General features: G+C 40.5%; 1 protein-coding gene across 1 annotated transcript; it reads right to left on the reverse strand.

The window, feature by feature from the left end:
- Nucleotides 1-8246: 8246 nt before the first annotated feature.
- LOC121855009 lies at nt 8247-17705 on the reverse strand. The gene is made up of 3 exons (XM_042349846.1): nt 17419-17705; nt 9669-10496; nt 8247-8846 (listed from the first exon to the last, which is right to left on the reverse strand). Exons 2-3 carry the CDS (start codon nt 10486-10488, stop codon nt 8518-8520), a joined length of 1149 nt encoding a protein of 382 aa, XP_042205780.1. The 5' UTR covers nt 10489-10496; nt 17419-17705; the 3' UTR covers nt 8247-8517.
- Between the last annotated feature and the right edge of the window lie 4923 nt (nt 17706-22628).

A 22628-nucleotide genomic window follows, 5' to 3' on the forward strand; every position in this document is an offset into this window, starting at 1 on the left:
ATCTTCTTGACTAAATTATGTAGTTCAGAAAGCTTCTTAGTGTATATATATATATGTATATATATATATATATATATATATATATATATATATATATATATATATATATATATATATATATATATATATATATATATATATATATATATATATATATATATATATATATATATATATATATATATATATATATATATATATATATATATATATATATATTTTTTTTTTTTTTGTAAATTAGCTTGTTTGTTTATTATTATTTCTCAGAACAATTAACTTGTTTCATGACAGTGCCAAGCCATTGCTTGCAAATGACTCATTATTTAACAAAATACTTGATTGTGCTAATGAAAGTGACCCAAGGCTTCAGAATCTCTCATTTGTAACATACTGTACTTACAGTACTTCACTAAAGATGGTAACTGAAATTTATCTGAAACATCCCCTCCCTGCAAGTAGAGTAGTATTTTTAATGGGTTCATGTATTTCTTTTATCTTGAAAATCATAATTAATGATAGTCTGATAAACAGATACAATTCAGTCAGCATTATTTTAGTGTTTTCAAACTACTGTACAGTGAAACCCCATTCGTCCAGATTAATTAGGAGGAAAGGTGATGCAGATTAGCAAAATATCCAGATTAATACAAATTTCAAAGCACGAAGGCCTACCATATAGAAATGATTGGCAAATAATAACTTGTAAAACATACCTAAAGGTGATTTTTTTTTATACATACGGGGATTAGCCCACCCGGTCACCGACCCACATCGGGGCCTTGGCGGCAGAAATGTAATACATGCAGTAATAATAATAATAATAATTCATACAAGAATTAAAAAGAGATCAAAAGTGAGAAACAATATATGTATGTTGTGTTGTCAAAAGTAAGAGAAACAATTGAGACCCTGCAATTGTGCGTAAATGAGGCAGAAAGTCAGATCAGCAACCTGGGACTTGGTCACAATTTTTGTGATGCCATATGGCAGCAGGGTCTACCATTAGACAATACATTATGCTTCCAATATCTTCCCAGGTGGGAGTACATCCAAGTTTGGAAGTTACCTACTACCTAATAACTAGGTGCATACCTTTAATCCAAAGCGCTGCTGAAGATAGTGTAGAAGCAATGAAGGTAGGTTGTGTAGGGGCAGTTGTTTAAACTATCATGTACTACAGTATTGTATGATTAAATCACTTGAACTAATTTTGAGTTACTTTCTCAAAAATCTGCAATTAAACACTTACAGTTATTCATGAAATTTTAAAATCTTTTGAGGTTCGGAAGGTGCAGTAAAAGCACTGAGATCTGACACACCATGAAGACTTGAAGCAGAATGGAAGAGCTAAGAATTGACACATTGCTTGACATAAATTCCAAGACACTCACCATGTGTTCCTGATTAAGCTACATCCAGATTAACAAGGCTTTGCTGTATTTACTAGGGCTGTTATTGCAAATGACAAGCTTTAGCTGAAGAGCAGTCCTCTGTATTTTTATAATGATACATAAGAGCATCCATAGACAGTACTATTCAATCAGCACTCTTATGATGTACAGCATTTTGTAGTAGTCATTATTATTTGAGCTGATACACTGTAGCTGCAAAAATTTCCTTTATTTTCTTCACATATGACAAAAGCCATAGATTATATAAATAGGTTCTTTTGGCTTAGCTGAATTTCCATGGATCTTAGTATTATTGTGCAATGAATCTAGTCAACAGAATGGAAAGTAGTGCAAGCTAATAATCAACTTCCACAATCATTGTTAACTTTAACTCCCCGTTATTTACCAGTTCATGCTGAAGAAGCCTGTTGTCTTGGTATCTGGAATATATGTGTACTGTATGTGGTTTGGGTATTATATGCGTAAGTAACAAAGCTGTGGTTAAAATAAAGAGCAAACACACACAATCCATTCAGTGTCATTCATTGAATTTTACATATGTAAGAGATATGTTCTGCTTAGGTAATTCCCTTCAACAAGCCTTAAAATATCTTTACTGGTTTTATAACCTGGCATATAGATGTGTGTGTGTGTGTGTTTACATTTACATAGGCACTGGAACCAAGGAGGTCACCAGGGGGCATTTACAGACAGCAAGTCCCTGGAAAACAGCAATTTATTTTAATAGCTGTGCCCTTTAGTGACAAGTTTATTGCTCTTCCTATGATGTACAGTGAAAGACTGAAGGTTATGCCCTTTTAACCCATTTTATGGAAGGACACTAGTATGACTAATCAAAGGGCTATGGCTACATCATTTATTTATAAATAAAACTTGTCATTCCTTTAAGTAGTGTGTGCTGTGTGGTCATGAAGGAACCATGCACTGACTTATCAAGCCTGATGTTCCCGCATTATCACACACCAGTACTTATTTGCTCAGAAACAAATCCATTGCTCTGTGCATTGTTTTACACAGATGCCTAGAAATCTGGTCGTCTTGTCCAAAATGGTTAATTGTTTGAGAATGAAATTTGGTTATTTTTATGTGTGTGTTTGAGTATAAGGAAAGTCCTGTAGAAAAAATGATGCACGAGTTATCCACAGATTATGATGATTCATTTGTGGGATAAAATTCAAGGCTAAAGTTAATAAGCTTGACACATTGAAATTAAATGAAACAAGCTTTAAACTTCCTTATGTATGTAATGTCTCCTCTTTTTCTGTAGTAGTTAATTTTTTGTACATGATTATATTTTACCAATTTACTTTACTTTCAGAAATGTTGAAGAGAATTTAGTGCTGCTGGATGGTTATTGCATGCGTTTATGGCCACCATATGTGAATTGCAATAACTGGGCTGTCACTGCGCATTACATTTTGTTACTGAACTCATGTCCACAGAATAATTTTTTCTATTCTTGAAAGAAATATTAGACTACACTGCATAAATATTTGTGTTCATATGATCAAAGTTATGCATCATGTACATTTTATGCAAATAAAATTTCATTGTCCAGAAGAATATCAGTTAACCTTTCTTGTAACAAATTTTGTTTGATACTCACGCCCAATTATATTAAACAACATCTTCCCTTGAAGAGGGTCATCGTGTTTCAAACCAAGTTTTAAACTAATTGAGTCCTGAGGGACACCGCAGTACAGTACTTAACGGGGTGGTGTGGCAGTAAAATTAACTAATTCCAATATTATAAATTAATTTTATTGGAATTAGTTAATTTTACTGCCACACCACCCCGTTACGTACAGTACTGCGGTGTCCCTCAGGACTCATTTAGTTTAAAACTTGGTTTGAAACACGATGACCCTCTTCAAGGGAAGATGTTGTTTAATAATACGGGCTTTAGTCTGCTGTACCGTATTCTCTACCTTACAAATGCTAAGATAACTATTTATTTATCCAGTCTGGGACATATTGATGTAAAAAAGCATCTGTAGGTAAAGGTTAGGAGAAATAAGAAAAGGTATTGAATGTTAAATTTCTTCCACCATGTCTTGAGAACCTAAAGCCTAATATAAGTCAAGACAGCTATGAGAATGTAAAGCCGCCTTATAAGGATGCTACATAATGGTATTTAAATAACATGACTTTCTAAATATACTTACCACTGTGCATGCATCTCTCATTTTGATTACACTACATATGTATACCGTAATGAATTTACTACAGTACAGCACGTATAATGTTTTTGCTGTTAACTACTATATTATTACTGTACTGTATCTGTTTGCTTTGTTACATAAATGGGAGAATATGCATACAGTGATCCCTCGGTTAACGAGCGCCTCAATTAATGAATTACCTTCCATAAGATTCTTCACTTCGGTTAACGAATTACCTTCCATAAGATTCTTCACTTCAGTAAACAAATTCCTCACGAATTTTTTCCAACATTTTTTCGCCTGCATTTGGCTGCCCACCAGCTGTAGTATTAGTCCGCCAATACAGTAATCTGTTTTAGGACTTAAATTCCTTACCATTTTAGTAAATATCAAGAAGGTTGTACTATTCAATAATTTTAAAAGCTGTATTTTAAATTTTTTAGTCATTTTAACAATTATTGAACATAATTTAAGTACAGGAAACTATTTTTTTGTGCGCCAAACAGCCACTCAACACACCAAGCTTGGTGTCAGTTTGTTTACCAGTTCGGTGGAAGAAACATCTTGTTTGAGACTCTTCAACATAAATGCTTTTTTTCTGTGTTTCCAGTCAAATTATTGGTCATTTTGAAATATATTTTACATATTGATAATATATAGCGCAATGCAGTGTTGATTTAAAGAAAATGATCTTGAATTACACCAAGTGAAATAAAATTTTATGGGTGAAATGGCGGCATGGGGTGACTTCTCTTCCACCCCCACTGTCTTCTCTTCTCCCTTCTCCTCCAACCCCACTTCTAATTCCCATCATCATCATCATCAACCAGGAGCCTTCTACATGCACACCTCAAAGTAAATGTACTTTACTGCATTTATTTTTAGTTTGTATGTAATTTTCGGTGAGCTGGAACCAATTACCCAAAAACCCATTGAAACTGATTTCGGTTAACAAATTTTTCAGTTAATGAGCAACCTTCTGGAATGAATTATGCTCATTAACTGAGGGACCACTGTATATTTTACCCGGTAGTCTGTACTGTATTTGGATTTGTATATCTTGCACACCAGAGTGTAGTTTTCTTGATTGATATGGCCAGTCGAAAATATATTTGCTATAGGAAATTAAATATGTTGAAAATGCTGAATGCAGAGTCCAGCTCCTCTAGGTATTTTGACTGGGCATGAAATACTTGTATACTCTGAACAACAAACTATCAACAAGTTGAGGAAAACAATAGAGCAATATAATATTGGTAATAACAATAGTTGCAGTAACAAATCATAACAATAATGATAAGTCCCTAAGGTATACACTTACAGTACTTTCACCTAAAAAGACTCGAGCAAAGGCCACAGAGCACAAACTAGGTGTCAATGGCTTCTCGGAAATGGCAAAGAGACGATGACTTGGTGCCAGTTGAAGATTCTCTTGTGTGACCAGACCATTTCTGTATTCATCATACAGTACAGTACATGGTTTTGTATATCCAGCATGGGATATTGAGCCAAGACGTGCACTTGAAATTCAAAACCCATGTCAGTGTTCTCTACAACAGCACGTAAAGCATGTGCATGGCTACACTATTAATTAATATCCTCTATTAACTGTTCCTAAGCAAGAGAAAGTTTTTAGTCTAGGTCATTTAATCCATGTCACTATAGTCTTTTCCCAGCTGAGAAGAGATGCTCCGCCCACTCCTCAAGAGTTACAGCTGATTGGCTTTTGCATACCTGTCCGATTTCATCCTGAAGTAATGATGTACATAAAGGTATCTCTAAATAAGTTTATTCATAATTGTTGGGATGACCGCTTCTGACGAGAAATATATCTAGTACAGTATGTATATAGGGGGTCCCCAACTTAAGAATGCCCGCTGATACGAACAAGGTCCCATAAGGTCAATTATTTAAAAAGAACGACATACGTAAGTACAACTGGTTTGTAGTATTTACATGCAAGAACTAGTTTGCATGGCTTAGAGGGGAGGCGGCACGTAGGAAGTGATGCATCACACCCAGCTACATGCCTTGAGGGAGCGTCGGTGCACTTTACCTTCACTGCCTTACATGCATGATCAAGTGCAAACTGATGTTTTTTGCTTATTAACTCACTTTTTTGGCCCGCATCATGGCTCCCAATTGCAGACCTGATGTAAGTGATAGTAGTGCATCAAAGAAAGGAAAACAATTTGAATGGAAGTGAAAGTTGATGTAATTAAATGTTTTGAAAATGGCGAAATACCCTCAGTGATTGGTAAAGCGTTGGATTTCAGTCGGTCAATGGTCAGAAAAATTTTGAAAGACAAACAGAAAATTCTTGAATATTTCAAAGGATCTACACCATTGCACTCAACTGTGACAACAAAACAAAGAAGTGGATTGTTAATTGAAATGGAAAAACTGTTAGTGATATGGGTGGAAGATAAAAATCAATGGGATTTACGTCTTAAGTCTTGCGTTGATTCAGGAAAAAGCGAGAAGCTTGCACGCTGACTTGAAGACTAAACATGGTAATGAAAGTGATGGGGAAAATTTTGTTGCTAGTAGGAGCTGGTTTAACCAGTTCAAGGTAAGGGCAAAGGTGTTTGTAAAAAACACTGCCCACAGTTTGTCTACAATTTCAGGGACTTTGAAATGATGCTGGGGAAGCGACACAGACAGTGGTAGACCTTGGGAACCAACTCTACCTTGATATTCACGAGGATGATGCCACATCGTTGCTTGAGTCTCATGCTGAAGAACTAAGCAATGAGGACCTGATTGAATTATTATTATTTTTTTACCTTTATCCTCTTCACCACTGATCGGCTCGTTAGCCGCTTGGGCGATCAGTCATGTCTCTGTTACACACTGTTGGCAAGTACTGGGCATGCACTGGCTCCTGAATGTATCTAAACCTGCTCCACTGCTTGTCAAGTCTGGTCTTGAAAGAGCTCACGCTCGGTTTCGTCACAAAACTCTTTGGCAGATTGTTCCAAGAGTTCACAACTCTCACTCCGAAAAAGTTACCCCTCACAGTTTTCTGGATTTGCAAGAATCAAATTTTGTCAGAGGAATCTGAAACTCCAGAACCAAAGGGATTCATTACAAAAGAAATGGCAGATGGTTTCAGGCTTATTGCAAAAGGATTGCTTACATTTCAACAGCAAGATTCACCAAGATTCACAGAGGTATTACCGAATATCTAAGATGCTACAGAGAGATTTATGACGAAAAGAAGAAAGTTTCAGTTCAACCATCCCAATAAAGCCTGTCACTCCTACAAACATTCATCTCTACATGCAAGCCAGTTCCAGGTTTAAGTGTAAGTGTTAAACTTTAATTTTTAGCTTCCTTTATTGTAATTTGTCGTACAATTTCTTATTTTCTCGTAAATTGATTCGAGATTTATAAAAGGACTTAGGCTATGATATAGTGCACATAGGGTATGTGTTCCGACTTACGTACATTTCCTATTTAAGAACGTCCTCAGGAACTGAACTAGTTCGTATATGGCTTTGACCCAAAGGGGTAGGGGGTTTAGGATCAATACTATAACTACTTATAGTTATGAATAGCAGCAAGGAAGGAATTGCTGGAAACCCCGCCATCCCAGAACCTTCGGAATATTAAGCAGCATGTTCAATTGTTAACAGAAAGTTTTTCCTGTAATTTGTCCAGAGATGTGACTTAAGACATCTTAAAAACAGCTTTAGTCATTGGTGCAAAAAATTAATTCATCTTCATAATTGAACTTTAAAATTTCTGGTGATAAAAATGCCACACTTATCAAATGTCACGAAGTGTAAGAGGATGCACCTGGGGCGTACCAACGGTAAGAAGGCGTACCATATGTCCCAACGGGATGAAGAAAATGTACTAGTTGAGACTGTGTGTGAGAAGAACCTAGGTGTGTATGTTGACAATGAGCTGAAGTTCTCGGGCCATTGTGAGAAGAAGGTAAATCAGGCAAATAAATTATTGGGTCTTATAAGAAGGTTCGTTCAGATATCTAGACGGTCCGTCCCTCGTGACGATCTTCAGGAGTGAAGTGCTTCCCCATCTGGAGTACTGTCACCCCATCTGGTCCCCGAGATATGCTAGGGACTGTCAGTTGGTTGAAAATGTTCAAAGGAGGGCCACCAAACTGGTGCCTGCACTTCGGCACCTCAGCTACCCTGAGAGATTGGAGCGCCTGAACTTGCCTAGCTTATACTACAGACGGGCAAGGGGGGACCTAGTTGAGGTTTATAAGCATCTCAGGGGGCACTACTCAGTTGAGTGTCCTTACTTGGAGCTGGCGGACGCTCGCCCCACAAGGGGTCACAGCTCAAGATTGAAGAAGCCGCAAGTCCAGAAAACCGTGAGGGCAAACTTTTTCGGAGTGAGGGTTGTAAACTCTTGGAACAATCTACCAGAGAGTGTTGTGACGGCACCGAGTGTGAGCTCTTTCAAGAGAAGACTTGACCAACACTGGAGCGGGTTCAGGTACATTCAGGAGCCGGTGCATGCCCAGTATTTGCCAACAGTGCGTGACAGAGACGTGACCGATCGCCCGGGCGGCTAGCGAGCCGACCTTTTGGTGAAGAATATAAAGGAAAAGAGACGTGACCGATCGCCCAAGCGGCTAACAAGCCGATCAGTGGCGAAGAGGATAAAAGTAAAAGTAAAAAAAATAAAATTCAGAAGGTAGTAAAGGAAACGTGACTTGCATTTATCATACAAAAATGAAAAATTGTGAAAACAGAAGATCGCATACAGTACAGTACTGTATACCAGTTCTTACAAGTTGTTCACTGTGGTTAAGTAGTTGATATTATCACCTTGTGTGTCTGAATATAGCACTAAGGGGCCAGTGAAGCATCCAGTGCATCTGCTTCTTCTTGCTGAAGATATTGGTGGTCTTGTGGTGACGGAGGTGTGTCAGCACAGAAAGTCCAGTTCTTCTGCCTGTATCCATACTAGTTTCTGGAGAGAGGTTTCTGTCTGTATTTTAACCCATGGGCGATGGAAACTACCTGGGGTAAGTAGGAAGGGTGCGGCCATTCACTCTGGCGTCGTCTCTGTGTTTCTCCACCAAATTGATTAGTGCCTTGACCGAAACCCTGATTAGGATCTTCATTATCATCTTGATTAAATCCATCAAAACCTTGAGTGTCACCAAAATCATTCTCATTGTAGTCATAGTCATCTCCACCGTCCGCAGTTCCCTCCCCATTGTCACCGTCATCATAGTTGTAGTCATACTCGTCCTCCAGTACCGTGAACGGGGTGGGGGCATAGGCCGACCCTGAAGGAGGGATTATATTAAGTAAGTAGGATGGGAATTCAAACAAAATTACTGAATATATGTACAACACACCACTGACATCAGATCAACTTAAGATTCATCCCCCATGCTTATTCCACCTTTCCACCTTGATGGTTGATGCTACCTGGGGGTTATGTTAGTTTACGTTAGCCTAAGGTGGTTACTCTTTCTATAGAAAAAGCTGGGAGTGCAAAACTTCAGGTGATTTCTTTCATCTAATGCTGCATGCTGAGGTCAGGTGCTAAATTCTGTGGTTTATTAATAGGACTAGTTTAACTCATTCATACATTGGGTGGAGAGACATAAGGTGTACAAAAGGATGGACTGAATAAGTAAACCCGGCACAAAAAGGGAAGGATATGAGGAAGGTCTGATGCTAGACAAAAGACTAAGATACAGTGAATTATGACGAGGTAGTCAAGCATCGTGGAGGGATTGTATACTTGTCTCATATCTTACTCTCGATGTATCAAGGATATTATGGATTGATATGTACAGGGGTACCTAGTGACAGCACTAGGATCCCGCTTCCTCTATCAAGGAATGAACAATTGAAATTGAAATTGAATTGATATGTATTGTCTAAATTGGTGCTTATTTGTTTTTGCTTGTGTCCTTGAGAAGTTAAAGGAACTTATTTTATCAAAGTTATGGGGACGAAATATAGGATAATACAGTAGAAATTACTTAAGAAATACAATATGGAGTATTGTGTCTTATTTGTTTAGGGGAATAAGTAAAAGCTATGAAAATATCATCTACAAATGTGAAAACAAATTGCTGAAAATGGAGGATACTTACAGAAGAGTGACTGAATGCCAAGGAAGGTGAGGAAGTTGAGGGCCAGCTTCAGAAGATCATTTTGACCAAAGGCAAGTGGAAATTGAAAAATGCCCAAGTTTAATCTTCCAATGTCTTTTTTCTCCGAATCAAGTGTCGTTCCCTCGCTGAAGGCTGAATATTGATAAATATCTCTGAATTTGTTCCACCAAGTATGTACTGAATCATAATTAGAGATGGATTTAATAAACTTTGTTGCCACACTGAAGAACTGTCCAAAAGGGTCGATGTTGACTGCCGTGTAAAATGTGTGGACATCGTTGTCTTCCTGCTTTTCAGGATGCGTAACGTTGTCATCAACCGAAATTATATTATATCCCTTGAGAATTGTTTCTAACAATTGATTCCACATAGCGCGGGGGGCGTCCTTCATGGGATGTTCAATGTTCTGTGGGACAACCTTCTTCGTTGGGATTATTGGCAAATGCTGAAGGACATATTTGATCCATCTAGCCCTTGACTCGTCCGCTAGATCTGTCTCAAGTACAGTGTCCTTATCCATCACCTTGCTGAACTGTAAGATCTTATCGAATCTGTTGGGCAGTTCTGTTATGATACTCTCGAAGTCCAGTGACTTAAACATTGCTGGTGACTGCATTATTGGTGTCTGAGTAGGAGAATCCAAGGAGGGTACAATAGTTTCTTTGGGGTCTCTGGTTCCTTCGGCGGAGGATCCTCCGATTGAGCCGACTCCGGGTTCTTGACTGTCATCAGCAGACACCAAAAAGCAGAGACCGCAGGAGATTATCGCCACCAGCAGGTACTGCCACGTCCCAGCCATCTTGCCACCTAGGTAATAAAATCAATTAGGTCTTTTAAATGTAGACACTAAAGTCAATCGCTTTGTTAACAGTGGTAAATTGCCTCAAGGTAGTTACAGAGAGACTGGCATGAAAATGTGAACCAATTTTTTTTCCATAAATACCTATTAGTTCATAGGATGGTATTACCCTCCTGGAATACAAATGATCACACAAATATTGTTGCTCATATTAATAATAATAAAAACAAACATTCACACATGTACACCCTCCTTAGATAGATTACAGTGTAATTAGGCACCATGTTTATAGTCTATACATTTCTAATACACTGTATTTGAATTCAATATACAGTACTTCTTTGATGGGGAAAGGAAGTCGGTGGCTTGTTAAATGTGGAAGTTGAATATAAAGGTTGAATGGTTAATGTGAAGTTAGCGTGGATTACGAATATATAAGTTTTATGGTTAATATGAGGTTAGTATGGATGTGGATAAAACAGATGGATGATATTAATTTGGATGTGGAATATAATGAGTAAGTGTTGGAAGAAACATGTATGGTTAGTGGGCGTGCATGTGGAACAGCCCGCAGGTACAACGAGTGTTGGTGTAGAATGTATTGTAGTGGATTCCTCCCCTACAAACGCCGTTTGTCGCTGACTAGCCGACCCTCGAATTCCCCAGTGTATGCCTCGTGGTCTAGGTCAGCAACCAGCACCGCCTTACATGACTGAGTTCAACTATTAAGCCACGCCTACCTCTGCTATATAAGACCTCACCTCGTGGTGACCTACCCCTCTTTCTACCGACAGCCGCCAGCAAGCAACACCTCCTCCTCCGCTCCTGCCTGGCAGCTCTCGCTCCAGCCGGCGACCCACAAGCTTGTCCTCCTCTGAGCACCCTCACCAACCAGCTCTCTCTACTCAACGCTTGTAACCATGCTGCCTTCTCAGCACCAAGCTGCATTATACATCCAATACAACATGTATACAGAGAGCACATTGTGAGTTTCCTTTCTCCATCCCATCCTGAGTGTGAACCAACATCGCATAACCCCACAAATGGTGACCCCGGAGTGACCACTCACACAGGATGGAGGAGAAATACCCCCATACCCCACAAATGGTGACCCCCGGAGATTCGCACTCACACAGGTTGGAGGAGAAACTGATCACTCTCCCAGTCTTCAAGCAACATGGAAGACTGGCTTATCCACACAGAGGCAGCTCTCATCGGCTCTACAGTTACTGTCTCTACACCACAGGTTAGACACCCTAGAGCAGCACTGCTTCTCTAAGTAGACACCAGCTCCTCTTCCTGCCCCAAGCACCACGTCCTACCGACCCCAGCATACCCGTCCTGCCTCAGACGCCGCCCCCGGCCCAGCAGTACCCCCTGCCACTGTCCTGGACCCTCCTCCGCTCCTGCCTGGCAGCCCCTGCTCCCGAAGCGGCCCATGCGCCTGAGGCGGCCCCAAACACCATTTTTTTTCCCTCAGGTACTCCCTGCTACTGTCCTGCACCCTGCTGCTGTCGTGGACCCTGCTGCTGTCGTGCACCCTGCTGCTGTCATGGACCCTCTTCCTGACGCAGCCCCTGCTCCTGACCCAGACCCACACACCCCAGCAGGCGCATCTGAGGACTCTGTACCTGCCGCGAGAGAAGCACAACATTCATCGCCTCCACAACCCTCCTTCCCCCTCTCTTCTCCCACAGATCTCGTGTGTCTAGACAAAGTTGTCTCCCCTAGCGGCCGGCTCATCCACGCCCTCGCCGTTATGTCTCACATGTGGCATACAACCCAGCCGACAACAAGTCTCCTGCACCGCCAGTTCTGCCTCACATGTGGGATGCAACCCTGCAGACAACAAGTCTCCTAAACGGCCTGGAGGGAAGGGGGAGTATTGTAGTGGATTCCTCCCCTACAAACTCCGTTTGTCGCTGACTAGCCGACCCTCGAATTCCCCAGTGTATGCCTCGTGGTCTAGGTCAACAACCAGCGCCGCCTTACATGACTGAGGTCAACTATTAAGCCACGCCTACCTCCGCTATATAAGACCTCACCTCGTGGTGACCTACCCCTCTTTCTACCTACAGCCACCAGCAAGCAACACCTCCTCCTCCGCTCCTGCCTGGCGGCTCTCGCTCCAGCCGGCGGCCATGGCGACCCACAAGGTGGTCCTCCTCTGAGCACCCTCACCAACCAGCTCTCTCTACTCAATGCTTGTAACCATGCTGCCTTTCCAGCACCATACTGCATTGTACATCCAATACAATATGTGTACAGAGAGCACATTGTGAGTTTCCTTTCTCCATCCCATCCTGAGTGTGAACCTATATCTCATAACCCCACACGCACTCACACAGGATGGAGAAATATCGCGTACCCCACAGTATAACGATTAGTCAGCGGCGGCGAGTGTCGAATGTTAATTTAGATCTACAACTGAACTAAATGCCTGGATGAACAAATGGTCCCCAGTGAATGGAAAGTGGCTTATGTGAGTCCTATCTTCAAGAAGGGCGATAGTCACTCCACGAACAACTATAGACCGGTGAGCCTGACCAGCATAATATGTAAAGTACTTGAGAGTATTATCGGAGATGCAGCGATGGAACATCTACTACGAAACAACCTTGTAAAAGATTGCCAACACGGTTTTATGCCGGGGCGCTCTTGCTTGACACAATTGCTCAAGGTATTGGATATTTGGACCCATATTCTAGAACGGGGTGGTAATATCGACAATATTTACCTAGATTTTGCCAAGGCTTTCGACAGTGTACCCCACGAAAGGCTGAAAATCAAACTGGAAGGGTACGGAATTCGGGGAAATGTCCTAGCATGGATAGAAGACTTTCTACATGACCGCAAACAATGTGTGGTGATTAATGGCACAAAATCGTCATCTGTACCTGTAACAAGTGGGGTACCGCAGGGTAGTGTATTGGGCCCGCTGTTGTTTGTTTGTTTCATAAATGATATGCCTGACGTTGTACACTCCTCCATACAAATGTTTGCCGATGATGGCAAGTTATTTCGGGAAATTAAGAACCAAGCGGACTGTGAAGAGCTGCAGAAGGACCTCTGTGGGCTCCAGGAATGGTCGAAGGAATGGCTGCTGAGATTCAATGTCACGAAGTGTAAGAGGATGCACCTGGGGCGTACCAACGGTAAGGAGGCGTATCATATGTCCCAACGGGATGAAGAAAATGTACTAGTTGAGACTGTGTGTGAGAAGGACCTAGGTGTGTATGTTGACAACGAGCTGAAGTTCTCGGGCCATTGTGAGAAGAAGGTAAATCAGGCAAATAAATTATTGGGTCTTATAAGAAAGTCGTTCAGATATCTAGACGGTCCGTCCCTCGTGACGATCTTCAGGAGTGAACTGCTTCCCCATGTGGAGTACTGTCACCCCATCTGGTCCCCGAGATATGCTAGGGACTGTCAGTTGGTTGAAAATGTTCAAAGGAGGGCCACCAAACTGGTGCCTGCACTTCGGCACCTCAGCTACCCTGAGAGATTGGAGCGCCTGAACTTGCCTAGCTTATACTACAGACGGGCAAGGGGGGACCTAGTTGAGGTTTATAAGCATCTCAGGGGGCACTACTCAGTTGAGTGTCCTTACTTGGAGCTGGCGGACGCTCGCCCCACAAGGGGTCACAGCTCAAGATTGAAGAAGCCGCAAGTCCAGAAAACCGTGAGGGCAAACTTTTTCGGAGTGAGGGTTGTAAACTCTTGGAACAATCTACCAGAGAGTGTTGTGACGGCACCGAGTGTGAGCTCTTTCAAGAGAAGACTTGACCAACACTGGAGCGGGTTCAGGTACATTCAGGAGCCGGTGCATGCCCAGTATTTGCCAACAGTGCGTGACAGAGACGTGACCGATCGCCAGGGCGGCTAGCGAGCCGATCTTTTGGTGAAGAATATAAATGAAAAGAGACGTGACCGATCGCCCAAGCGGCTAACAAGCCGATCAGTGGCGAAGAGGATAAAAGTAAAAAGTAAAAATAACAGTAACCTAATAACCTTAATATTCATTTTTTTTTCATATGCGCCAAACGATGTCCGTAAGTAACATACACACATAAGCATATAATTTGTTAAGGCTGAATTATCTCTTCTTCTCCACCTTTAACAGATCTCACCTTATTACATACTTTCTCGAGTGAGTGAAATGTATAAGAACACCCATTTTTTCCTGTTTACTGCCGGCACAACTTCACAATTTCAGAACGTAGCTGAGAGTCTGAGACCTCGATTGTGATGCACTTCCTCAGCAGATCAAGAAAGAACGAGAGACTACTTTCTCTGCTTAAACGCATATAAAAATAGGTGCTAAACTATTACTTCAGTATAAAAAGATAGTATAGTGAAATCCAAACTATCCAAACAACCGGTTTGTTTTGTTTTGTTTTATAATTCTTCTCAACGCAATATTGGTTTCATAAATTTTCTGGGTGCAGAATAACGCTTTCATGTTTAAACTCAAGACTTCTACCCGAGGTTGGAGTGGCCCTCAAAAGTCACGCCGCCTTACATGTGGAAAGTTAGCTACAAAAAGTGGTCGGTTAGTTCACGAGTCCTGCTTTTTCAGTTCTACTGTAGTGGATTCTTCCCCTACAAGCACCGAACCTTCTCGAATTCCCCAGCCTACACCTCCAGCGCCGCCCACGGAGTGGGGGTCAACTATCTACCCACGCCTACCCCAGCCTTATAAGGCCTGACACCGCTGTGACCAGCCTCTTTTTTCTACCCAGTGCCACCAGCAAGCAACACCTCCTCCTCCGCGCCAGCCTGGCGGCTCCCGCTCCCGCCGGCGACCTAGGCGTCCCTCAAGCCATGTGCCCTCACTCTGGGCACCCTCACCACCCAGCTCTCTCTACTCAACGCTTATTACCATGCTACCTACCCAGCAACAAGCTGCATTGTACATCCAATACAATATATATACAGTGAGCACATTGTGAGTTTCCTTTCAAAAGGAGGCTAGATAGATTCATGGATGATAGAGAGTGGTAGTAACTCTCGACAGGAGCTGCCATGCACAGGCCAACCGGCCTATTGCAGACTCCTTATTTTCTTATGTTCTTATGTTCTTATCTCATCCTGAATGTGAACCAATATCTCATAACCCCACACTACTACCAACCCGCTGGTATTGTGATACGTCAGCCACATTCTTTATACGTGTGCTGTAATTTGTTTTCTAATTCATTATGTATCAATCAGCTGGATATAAATATGTTTTTAAAGCTGGACTGTATAGAGATTTTGTTACTCGATCGAGGATGGTCCAGTGCCCTAGAAACCTAGATCCAGAACCAGTTACTGTACTCATGTCCAGCGTCTGCAAGGTCGACGCCCTTCATGGTTTTATCCCAGGATAAACTAAGAAATGCTTACGTATTACTGTATCATATTTTCAATTCACCTTACTATACTTAACAAAATACAGTATACTGCACCTTCGTAACTGAGGTTTGATTAAACTAGGTATCCATTTAATGAAAAAGATTTCAGACATTTCCCATATGTACGAATACATGACTCGAGGACTCATTCCGTCCACCATAAAATGAGATGTCTTCGGTCACATGCTAAGATACACTTTGAACCGCCGCAGAATCAGAATGAATGGTGGGTGTATCTACCGACCTCCTTGTTTCCACTGGGGAAAAATTTGTTTCCCGATGTGCCTCCAGCCGACACCCGATATGTTGTTCCTTGAAACGAAAAATTTGTATTACGCTATAAATTTGCCGTTCTTCTTTAGCCAGGCCTGTAGAATAACTATAAGTTGTATAAAACACGACCTACACTTACAGAGAACAGTACATACACACAATAATCGCGCCGGCGTCCCTGCAGTGAAGGATCCCCCGTAACCAAGCCTCACCCTTAATGTTGTCTCGCTTACAACAGAACCCAGTCTTTACATCCAACATAACCTCAACCTCACGCATTACAACAATAAGTTAATATCCTAAAACCATACTTACCACATCTACCATACATCCAGCATCCTCACTAACCACGTTACACACGAAAACACTCGTCTCCGGTGTACTGTTTGTAGTGTGGCTGTTCCTCTCTGTACTGTAGATGTCTAGTTAGAAATAATAAAAATCTATCTTATTTCACTTACAAAGTCAATGTAGCACATATCCAGCTATCTTTGTTGTTTGTCTCGTGCAAACTAAGTTGAGATCGTGGAAGTCGGAAAAGACCGTATACTATCATTATCAAATACAAAATGGTGTGATGTTACTTCAAGTAAATACGGTACCTGATCGTTGACTTTATTTAAATTTATTCAGTAGCTACCGTCCATTAATCGGTTTCTTGACAAAAATACAAGTCATCTATGGAAACTGTACCAGGCATTAGATTTCAATATAGTTCTTGTTACACTGACAGCAATGTGTCATTCTATGGACACATCACAGCATTTATGCGACTGATGTCCAAAATTTTATCCTCGTGATTCATTCCTGGTCAAATTTGTCTCAGATAAGGACAACGACTCACCAATGTACCGAGAATCTACAATATATTTAAAATAAATTCACCAACAAGTTCGGTTACAGGGAACGAGTTACCTTGGAAGCACCGTTTGGGCCACAACACACATGACTGCATAATATGTTAAAGTAAAAATATTGAGTTCCTTCACCTCCGAAACCACAAATCATAACAACATATTCCTCTTAAATCAAGAGCACACAGATAATAGATGGACAATTTCAATAGTGACTGTGCACCTCCATCACCCCCCCCCCCCTCGACAGTTTTGTTTATTTATTTATGCCACGTACCCAGGCCGTGGTGAACGGTGATCATTATAGTGCAGTAAAATGACAGACGACATTGGCATCGTTATCCAAGTATTTCACAAAGGTAAATTAATCATGATCATCAACATATCAATACAATTTGGATACTCACCCTGTGTTGCAGGTGCATCAGCTGGTGTCAGCAGACCCCAGGCAGCAGGTGAGAGTCACCGTGGACACAGTGAGGAACGTACTGGAACTGAGCGAGTGAGCGGGCTGCCCCACATCTGCCCGATGACCCAGGAGGGAGCATGTAGCGTCCGTCTTATGACACAGTGACCCACAAACTGTGTGGTTCTTCACAACACAATACAGATATCAAACTTCATAAACTTTTTCGATCTTCTTTTACCACTATAACTACACTGTATGGAGGCGTTCCTTAAAGTAGATTAGCAATATGTAGTGCAAACTCGACTAGGGTATGAAATCGAAGACCAAACTAATATAGAGAGGGTGAGAAGAAACGTTTAAAAGTGTTTTTAGTACTATCCTTATACATCTTATATATCTCATTATTAGTTGTGATTTGAGTCATGAACACGGTGTTTATTTTCTTAAGAAAAATGCACTCACAGCATGAACACTGGGGCAACACATTCCCAGGATTTAAATTTAAACACAACTTCTGATAAAGCGAGTAAAACATTGACAAATTAGATTCAAAAACTATTGAATGAAGTGGAACCACGAATCGCACGTGTCATGTTAGAAGAGGTCGATGACCAGACTTTCATTTAGGAATTATTTTTCTTCCTGTGACATGAAATAATAACGACGTGGCAGCGTCATGAATATGAATGAAGTTTTAACGTGCATCCCTTAACCCCTTCCGTATGATAACCTAAACCCTTCCAGGTAAAATGATATATAGGTTTAAGTTATCGTATTCAGTGGGTTAAAATATCTGTCACCTGAAAATTCACACCCCAGCTTATAACACTCGAAGATTAGCGATTTTAACGCTACTTGGGGTATTTGGTAAGCGTTAGGATGGTTAATTTTTAGGTGACCAAATATCTTATTTTTGACAGTTCCTTTGAACTGCTATCATCTTCAAATTTAAGAAATAATTAAAAAGAATGGACTTACTACTTTTGCTTGAATAAAATATGCGTTATTAAAAAAATAACTACGCGATTGTAATTTCAAGAAGAGTTAGGTCCCGGCGTTGTAGTTTTGATTTTACTTTATTTTAAGAGCGGCTGTATTCACTTACGGAAGCCAGATTGTCTCAGAATTAAAAATATGAAGACCTTTGTTTTAGTTAAAGGAATAAATCGTGGTAACTCATTGAATTTTCTACAAAATTCCTTAAAGAAATACAAAATGTATCCATGGAACATGTCCCCGCAAGACGTCAGATAGCCAAGCTACTAACGTAAACATTATCAGACAGATACCTAAAAAGGGTTCAGCAGACGCACGTAAGCTTGCACGCACACCTTTAATGTTAAATGCCTTGGGAGGTCGGAAGTATAAAAAGATAACGATGAGAAAGATAAAAACGCCTCTAAATGCATGTGAAAAGGAGCATTCACTTCCGTGCGAAAAGAAAAGAAAATGATTATCGATGATATATTTACATAAGAGCCGATAAGTTGCCTAAATTTATAATCTACTTTTTTTTCCGAAGATGTTAGCCATCTTGGTGCTGACGGTGGGGTGCGACCTTCTTACAGTAGGACCATAGTTGTAACCGAAGATGGTGATCGGCCTGTATCCGTACTTATTGCTATTCCTGTAGACGTATCTGTTAGCCTGTTTGCGGTTGTTCCCATAGTTGGTGTACCTCTGGTGGTGAAGGATGAGTGGATATCTAGTATTATAGAGGGAGGGGTGTGGCCAGCCGCTGTGTCGTCGTCTTTGAGTGTCTCCAGGAATCTGACTTGCACCTGGATCATCACTTAGATCAAGCCCCTGGGTAGTGTTCTGATCAAAACCTTGGTTAATGCCTTGATCAAAACCTTGGTTGATGCCTTGATCAAAACCTTGGTTAATGCCTTGATCAAAACCTTGGTTAATGCCTTGATCAAAACCTTGGTTGATGCCTTGATCAAAACCTTGGTTAATGCCTTGATCAAAACCTTGGTTGATGCTTTGATCAAAACCTTGGTTAAAGCCTTGATCAAAATCTTGGTTAATGTCTTGATCAAAACCTTGGACAGTGCCTTGATCAATGCCTTGATTGGTAAGTTGGCCGAAACTCTGATCAAAAGCATCATTACCATCTTCATCGGTAAACTGGACGGCAGTTTGATCAACTTGGCCATCACCTTGATCGGCATTTTGTCCATCAGTGTGGGTGCCTTGATTGTCAATTTGATCTTCACACTGACCACCAAAGTTTTGTTCGGCCTCTTGACCACCATCATCTACGTCGTCAGGCAGATCATCATCCTGAACACACTGTTCAATGTCAGTAGGTTCTTCCTCCTCCTCTTCCTTTTGTTCCTCTTCTTCCCCTACTTCTTCCATCTCCTCTTCTTCTACCTCTTGCATCTTCTCTTCTTCTCCTACCTCTTCCATCTCCTCTTCGTCTATCTCTTCCATTTCCTCCTCCTCTTCTTCTTCTTCCATATCGTCTTCTTCTTCTTCTTCTACCATCTCCTCTTCTTCTACTTCTTCCTCCTCCTCTTCGCCGTAGTCGTAATAATCGTAATAATCCGCGAACTCGTCTCTCTCTATCAAGGGGATGTACGTAACCCCTGAAAGAAACACATTGGATTAAATTACAGTACGTATTTATTTTTTTTAGTTACCTAAATACATAGCGAAGTCATATGTTCATTAGACGCTGTACAACTGCCAACTGCTGACTTCTAGCGGTAAATGCAATAGTTGTATGTGTTTCCTGTTCACTGATTATTATTGCTCATTCATCTTAATCATCATCTATCAGCGTACTGGCTAGTCCAACTAGTTAAGTGTTGCGCATAAATAAGAACTCAGAATAATAGAAGGTAATATATTTTATAAACGATTGGTAATATGTTCATGAAATATTGTACTTTCTTCATAATTATGAAATGATCACTTTGGTAAATAATTATGAGGTGTATTTTCTGGAAAATTAAGATTTTAAGGTTTATTTGGGGACCTAGCGAAGAAACAGCACAAAAGAGAGAAAATTCAGTTAAATACCAGTAAATAAAGTACAGTACCCAAGAATATCACAATAAAATTTGTGGACGTCCAAGTAAAATAAAATAATAACTTACAGAAAAGTAGATGAATTCCCAGGATGACGAAGAAGCTCAAGGTCAACTTAACAGGGTCGTACTTGGCGAAGTCACGTACTATGGGAGGCAACTCTATGTAGACACGTTGAGAGAGCAAAGCGTTGGTAAAAGTTTCCATGCCACCTTGATGAGAGAACAAATATGCTTGAAGTATTCCCACACTTCTCTCCCACCAGTGCCTTAATGAACTATAGTCCAAAACAGACTGCTGAAAATTTCGAGCCAAACTTAAGTGCTGACCGACAGGACTGAAATTTCCTGTTGTGAAAGTTATGCTCGTGTTGTTCTTTCTCTCTCCGTTACCACTTGTGTCCTCGCCATCCACTATCATATTCTCATGATCTCCCTGAGTGAATGGCAACAACTGTCCCCACAGGTAATGAGGACCTTCATCTAGGAACTTTTCAATATCTTGTGCATGACCCTCAGTCATGGGGATTAAACACAGAAACTGACGTACATATTTCATATATTCAGCCCAAGATTCATCAATGTCAGGTGATGTTAATATGTCATCCTTGCCCCCAATCTGCGCAACATGAAAGATATTGTTGATTCCTTCATAAAATTTCATCTTGATACTCCCAAAGTCGAGTGTGTTGGCTGTTGAAGACTGTACCATTATTTTGTGAGATGCCATATTCAAAGACGGTATAGCTGTTTCCCCAAGTGCTGTGGTGCTATCAACGGAAGATCCTACGACTGATAAGGCTCCAGCACTCGCCAACAAGCAGAGACCACAGGAGACCATAGCCTTTAGTAAGTGGAGCCATGAGGCGATCATCTTGTCACCTAAAAAAAATGAGACGAAATTTACCGTTAGATTTAAAGTATAGAAAGTGTTGTCTACATTGATAAATGCCGGTTGCATGAAAACTTTGTCTTACGAGGTCAACTAAATGTGGTGGAATATTTGGACCACGTCATATTTAAAAGTAAAATGAGCTATTTATCTCCCATTCGTCGTTAGAAAGGCAAATCGAATCAAGATGTTTGCATTTCGTGAAAGCTTATCACTACTTAAAGTAATTTGATTCGTCATTGATATCTCGCCCATGAGTTCGTTGTCATTTATATTTTTTTTAAAGATTTGCCGGAAATTTTGCTAATGCACATTTATTAACTTGAATATCCAAACCAGTTACGGGAAACAGAGGTTTGTCAGAAAACTCCATTTTATACTAACAGGACAGTCCCTTTAACCCCACTAGAGTTCTATCTCATAATTTTTACTTGTTGGTGGAATAGTGTACAGTATTAGTGTACTGTATTACCAATTTTGTTATGCTCTTAAAGACCTTAGTTGTTGAAGTGCAGTAATAACGTTATAACAACAAAAACCCTACCATCAGTCCCTGCAATGCATCAAATCACGTCCTCCATGGTATAGATATGTAAATGATGTTCTTTGTCTTTGGCCTAGAAACAGTGACCCATTGGAATTTTTAGACAAGCTTAATGATATTGTCCCAAGTATCACATTCAAAATTGAAAGAGAAATAAATGGATCCCTTCCATTCCTTGATATGCTTATCATGAGAAATGGCCAAAACTACAAATTTAAGATATACAGAAAGCCCACACAGGTAGATAGTTTCATACACTTTTTATCGAATCACCTGGAGTCTACCAAAATGTCAGTTTTTTCTGCTATGTTTTTAAGATGTCTGCGTATTTGTGACTCTGAATTTATTGACGATGAATTGAAACACATTCGTTTGTTGATAGTTGTTTTAAAAGGGCTAAAAAAATCCTTTCATTCCTCTCAAACCAGGCAAATTCCTACATTTAAGAATATTCTGACTCTGCCCTATCGTAATGAATTTGTCCCGTTAGTTCGGTCCCTCAAGCTACTAAATATTAATGTTGTTTTCAAGTATGACTCAACCATTACCAATATGTTAATAAGAAATAGCCCAAGTTTGAATGTAGATGGAAGTGTTTATTGTATTCCATGTAGCAAATGTAATGGTAATTATGGAGGACAGACGGGAAAAACACTGCAGCTCAAAATCAAACAACATAAGTACAATATCAGAACAGCATCTGAAAGCAGTGCCCTGTTCGTTCATGTTAGGAA

Source organism: Homarus americanus, unplaced genomic scaffold (assembly GCF_018991925.1).
Source record: "Homarus americanus isolate GMGI-L3 unplaced genomic scaffold, GMGI_Hamer_2.0 scaffold1024, whole genome shotgun sequence".
NCBI lineage: Eukaryota > Metazoa > Arthropoda > Malacostraca > Decapoda > Nephropidae > Homarus > Homarus americanus.

Bases quoted from the DNA above. Each gene is read 5' to 3' on its own strand.
- LOC121855009 (XM_042349846.1), bottom strand. From the start codon at position 10,488: ATGGCTGGGACGTGGCAGTACCTGCTGGTGGCGATAATCTCCTGCGGT. The intron at 8,847-9,668 runs GTAAGTATCCTC...TCCCTCCTTCAG, and splicing joins TGGCATTCAGTCACTCTTCT to GGTCGGCCTATGCCCCCACC.